This window comes from Octopus bimaculoides, chromosome 30 (assembly GCF_001194135.2).
Source record: "Octopus bimaculoides isolate UCB-OBI-ISO-001 chromosome 30, ASM119413v2, whole genome shotgun sequence".
NCBI lineage: Eukaryota > Metazoa > Mollusca > Cephalopoda > Octopoda > Octopodidae > Octopus > Octopus bimaculoides.
Genome location: NC_069010.1, coordinates 4514249 through 4519158, shown reverse-complemented (window position 1 = coordinate 4519158; position 4910 = coordinate 4514249). Strand labels below are relative to the sequence as shown.

The window sequence follows — 4910 nt, the reverse complement described above, 5'->3', positions numbered from 1 at the left end:
TCTCAATTTTCAAAGTATTTTCTACAGTTTATAATCTTTCTGTATTATTTCAGGATACCGGATGACACTGGCATTAGAGGATGTTTTTTGCCTTAGAGACATCATCAATATGTACCATTTTTAAAATACTAAATGAAGATTTTATACAAAACAGATATAACCTTCTTTATATAGATTTACTGTGAAATATTTTGTCTGGCTTAGATTATTTAGTAAAACTTGTCTACTTCACTCTCTGGAATATGTTCAAGATGATATTGTGGTCTAATTAACCCTTTAGCATTTAAACCGGCCTTATCCGGCCAAAAGTATTCTGCCTGTTTTATGTTCAAACAGGCCAGATCTAGTCTCTCACACCAACCCTACAATATCGTTTTAAAAATTAACAGCTACCTCATCAAAATCTCATAGCTACAAGATAATGCATGGTTAGTTCAAAACAATGTGGATGACAAAGCATTAATTTTGGCAGATTAATGCGAACACTAAAGGGTTAAACTTGGATTACAAAGGAGCTTTTAGCGTCTTCAGATATTGATTAAGATCTTGGAAATATCACAGAATCACTCTTTGTTAGGAATGAAATAGAAAAACAAGAAGAAATTAAAAAGCATCTGTATATTGTGATGAGACAAAGAAAATGATGGAAAGTGAATTGTGTGATGATAATGTTAAATGTAAATCAGAGTCTAAAACGACTGGTTTTACTGATGAGGTGTCAACTGATATGGGTAAAATATCTTACGAATGTAATATCTGTAAAAAATCATTCACTCAAAAAGGTAATCTTAAAAAACATGGACGTGTTCATACGGGAGAGAAACCATATCAGTGTAATATCTGTGGTAAATTCTACTCTCAGTCGTGTGGCTTGACTACACACAAACGCAGCCATACAGGAGAAAAACCATATCGTTGTGATATCTGTGGTAGGTCATTCTCTCATAAATGGACCTTAACAGAACACAGAAACATTCATACAGGAGAGAGGCCACGCTGTGATGTCTGTGGCAAAACATTCTCTCAAATAAGTGGCTTAAATACACATAAACTCATTCATACAGGAGAGAAACCACATCATTGTAATATCTGTGGTAAATCGTTCATTCAGAAAGGTAATTTGATGGAACACAAACGTAGTCACACAGGAGAGAAGCCATATTACTGTGATATCTGTGGTAAATCTTTCTTAAGTGGAAGCAGTTTAAATGCACACAAACGTTTCCATACAGGAGAGAAACCATATCATTGCGATATCTGTGGTAAGTTATTTTCTCACAATAGCGACTTGAAAAAACACAAACGTATTCATACAGGAGAGAAGCCATATCATTGTGATATCTGTGATAAATCATTCTCTGATGGAAGTAATTTAATTGCACACAAACACACACATACAGGAGAGAAACCACATCACTGTGATATCTGTGGTAAATCATTCATTCAGAAAGGTAACTTAATTGAACACAAACGTAGTCACACAGGAGAGAAGCCATATTACTGTGATATCTGTGGTAAATCCTTCTTAAATGTAAGTAATTTAAATGCACACAAGCGTTTTCATATAGGAGAGAAACCATATCATTGCGATATCTGTGGTAAGTTATTTTCTCACAATAGCGACTTAAAAAAACACAAACGTACTCATACAGGAGAGAAACCATACCATTGTGATATCTGTGATAAATCGTTCTCTGATGGAAGTAACTTAATTGTACACAAACGCATTCATACAGGTGAGAGAAAATTTCACTGTGATATCTGTGGTAAATCATTCTCTATAAGCAGTAACATGACTGTGCACAAACGTATTCATACAGGAGAGAAGCCACATCACTGCAATATCTGTGGAAAATTTTTCTCTGAGACAAGACAGTTACACATACATTTGTGTATTAAAACAGAATTGTAACTCTTTCAGTATTTTGTATTTTTCTAATTGGTTTGCAAAATTGAAATAAATTTTTTTGTATCTCAACAAAGTCACTATGTCAATAAAAAACGTACACACAAGTCTCATTTTACTCTCATTTATTTTTAGTCAACTAAAGGTGGTGAGCTAGTAGAATCATTAGCAGTCCAGGCAAAATGCTTACCGGTATTTTGTGTCTTCGTGTTCTGAGTTCAAATTCCACCAAGGTCGACTTTGCCTTTCACCCTTTCAGGGTCGATAAAATAAATACAAGCACCTTTTAGGCATCTTACACTGTAGACTACATTTCTAGTTCTACAGCTAATGCCAGGGCTAATCCTACATACCATGCAGTTATCATTGGTGCATATGGTATTCTCAAAGGGGTACATCCTACATAGTTGTGATCTGACGGAGTTCCCTGGCTTTCCAACAATCTTAATGTTGAGTTTGGTCTCCTTCAGGGCGTTTCTAAATCTACAGGCTAGTTCTCCATGGGCTGTGGCCTCTACAATCTTCATCCTTTGATATTTGTCGGTTTTATTCCATGTGTTCACCAACTCTTTGCTTTGTCACAAGCTCTTTGTATCCTATTCCAGTCTTTACTTCTATACCTAGGGCAGGTACCACTGGTTTCATTAAATATAATGTTATCTAACTTCTTTCTAGCAGCACTGTATACTTGAACCCTGTCTTTCTGATCATATCCAGAGAATTGCATGTGGTCCATGAAGTTCTGTACATGTTTCTTCGTTTCTTAGGGTTTGCAAAGTGGGGACGTGTTAATTATCCTAAGTCTACTATCTGTATGTTAATTTTCATGTTGTGTGACAAAGCTGAGTTCTTGTAAACAACATATTTCGAAGCTATGGGTTTCATGTAATAGGAGTGGACGAGCTGCACTCTGTTGTTCACAGTCTCTAACCAAAGTTCAGTATCAAAGACAGGGAGTCGATTGTTGGGGTGCCTAGTGGGGTAATCTATAGTTACCTTCACACTTTGGTGGATGGAGTTAGCTACTTGCTGGATGCTCTTCATCATGTTCCCCTCAGTTTCTACATTACTGTGACTAGAGTTGGTCTTAACTAGGATATTTACGTTGTCTACATACCTATTGTAAAGTAGAAGAGTTGTCGACTGTTCTGCTAAGGATTGCTTAAGTTTTCTGTCCCACCAGGTCATGAAGAGGCCGGCCACATCTCCAATTACACCAACAGCTGCGCCTTGAACCTGCGTGTATAGGTTCTTGTTAAACTTTACTATGTGGTTCTTACGCTAGCCCCTATTGCATGTGCAATCATTCCTTTCACCTGGTTGTTGTTCTCAGAGTCTTGGGTGGGTACAGTCCAGCCACTCCAGCGCTCTGCTGAGGTGATGGTGGGTGATCTTCCCCCTCTGTGACCTGGTGGGAGCAGAATCTATTAAGGTCATGGTCGTCTAAATAGTCACTGTCGTAGCTTAGTCTAAGGAGGAGGCACAGTTCCCTCCTTATTGACTTCACGGAACTCTGCTTCACTCTAAAAGATTATCGCAATGCATTTCTCTGCAGCAAAATCTACGTCTGTAGATGCGTAGAGTGAAATCACATGCATACGACCCACTACACAACCTGTGAGGTCGTTGGAGTGGTTGCATGTACTGCTTCTACTGAGGCGGTCCTCCGTGCTCACACAGACATCTGGAGACGTTTCTATGAGAGGAAACAGGACAGTCTATAATTGCTGGAGATATTCGCTTCGCAAACTGGGGGCCCCATGACAGGATTTATGGCATTAGTGTAACCCATATAGTGTAGGAACATTGTTGTTGGATGCCTGGAAATTGTTTAGTCCATTGCTTGGGTTAGACTATGTTGCACCACATTCCCACATGTGCACTGAGGAAGTTTTCCACTCTTTCATGTTCCTGTGGTGCAACTTCTCTCATTCTACAGATGTGTTGTTGCATGGTCTGGACATAGTTCTGTGGGCTGTCTATTGACAGTCTGCCAGACTTGTCCGTAGGGAGGCACACTAATTCTCTGTTTCAGTTTTTGTAAGCTTTTGGCAACAGATGAACTGAGTTGGTGGTCCACTCCTCATTGATTTTTAGTGGTTTTGTTGTACCGGTATATATATATATATATATATATATAACGCCGGTGTTAAAATGGGGGTAGCTGATGAAGGAAAATGTTCTCTATGTGGCTTGTGTGTTTTCTGTACTCTGGTTATTATTATTTTCTTGTCTACGTTTTGTTTGCAATGTCCTGTACCCAGATATGCACCTATATATATAGGTAGATGTAGGTATGCACATACCTGCACGTATATATGCATATACTCATTTATTATTTGTTTTATATATATATATATAAAAATATATAAAGGAATACAAAAAATGGGACAAGGACGCAAAATATCCAGGCAGCTAGATGATAGAAAAAAATGGACAACTAGATATAATTGCAGCATGGAAGGTGTTTATAAGCCATTTAAAAACACACAAAACCATTAGATTCACTTCAACATTTAAATTTAATTTGCCAAAATATTTTCGTCTAAATTAAAACCGTCTTCCATCAAAATTTCGGGTTATGTTCCAAACGCCAGCTTAACAATGACAAAATTACTTTTATCAATTTTTTAATTATTTTCAAAATTTATTGAAACAAAAGCAGTGAATTTCAACAGCAAATGGTAACAAAAGGGTTAAACAGTTCCATATGTAAGAGATGAGGAATTATTTACATCTGATGCATATTTGTCCTCATCTTTTTTGTTGTTAATACAAAGGACAAACAAAGGGATTAAGTCGATTACATCGACCCAGTGCGTGCTAACGTTTCTTATTTCTTTATTGCCCACAAGGGGCTAAACATAGAGGGGACAAACAAAGGGATTAAGTCGATTACATCGACCCAGTGCGCGCTAACGTTTCTTATTTCTTTATTGCCCACAAGGGGCTAAACATAGAGGGGACAAACAAAGGACAGACAAAGGGATTAAGTCGATTACAA

The 4910-nt window shown here is 37.5% G+C and overlaps 2 protein-coding genes across 4 annotated transcripts in view; one reads left to right on the top strand and one right to left on the bottom strand.

The window, feature by feature from the left end:
• Nucleotides 1-2013, top strand: part of LOC128251305 (zinc finger protein 271-like) — a 5157-nt gene extending 3144 nt beyond the window's left edge. For all 3 annotated transcript variants that reach the window (XM_052978196.1, XM_052978198.1, XM_052978197.1), the window contains one exon: nt 54-2013. In XM_052978196.1, coding sequence (XP_052834156.1) covers nt 641-1912 — 1272 coding nt within the window. In that variant the 5' untranslated portion in view covers nt 54-640 and the 3' untranslated portion in view covers nt 1913-2013. The remainder of the gene's footprint in view (nt 1-53) is intronic.
• LOC106877807 (zinc finger protein 271) overlaps nt 1-4910 on the bottom strand; it is a 22341-nt gene that overhangs the window by 10606 nt on the left and 6825 nt on the right. The window lies entirely within an intron of this gene.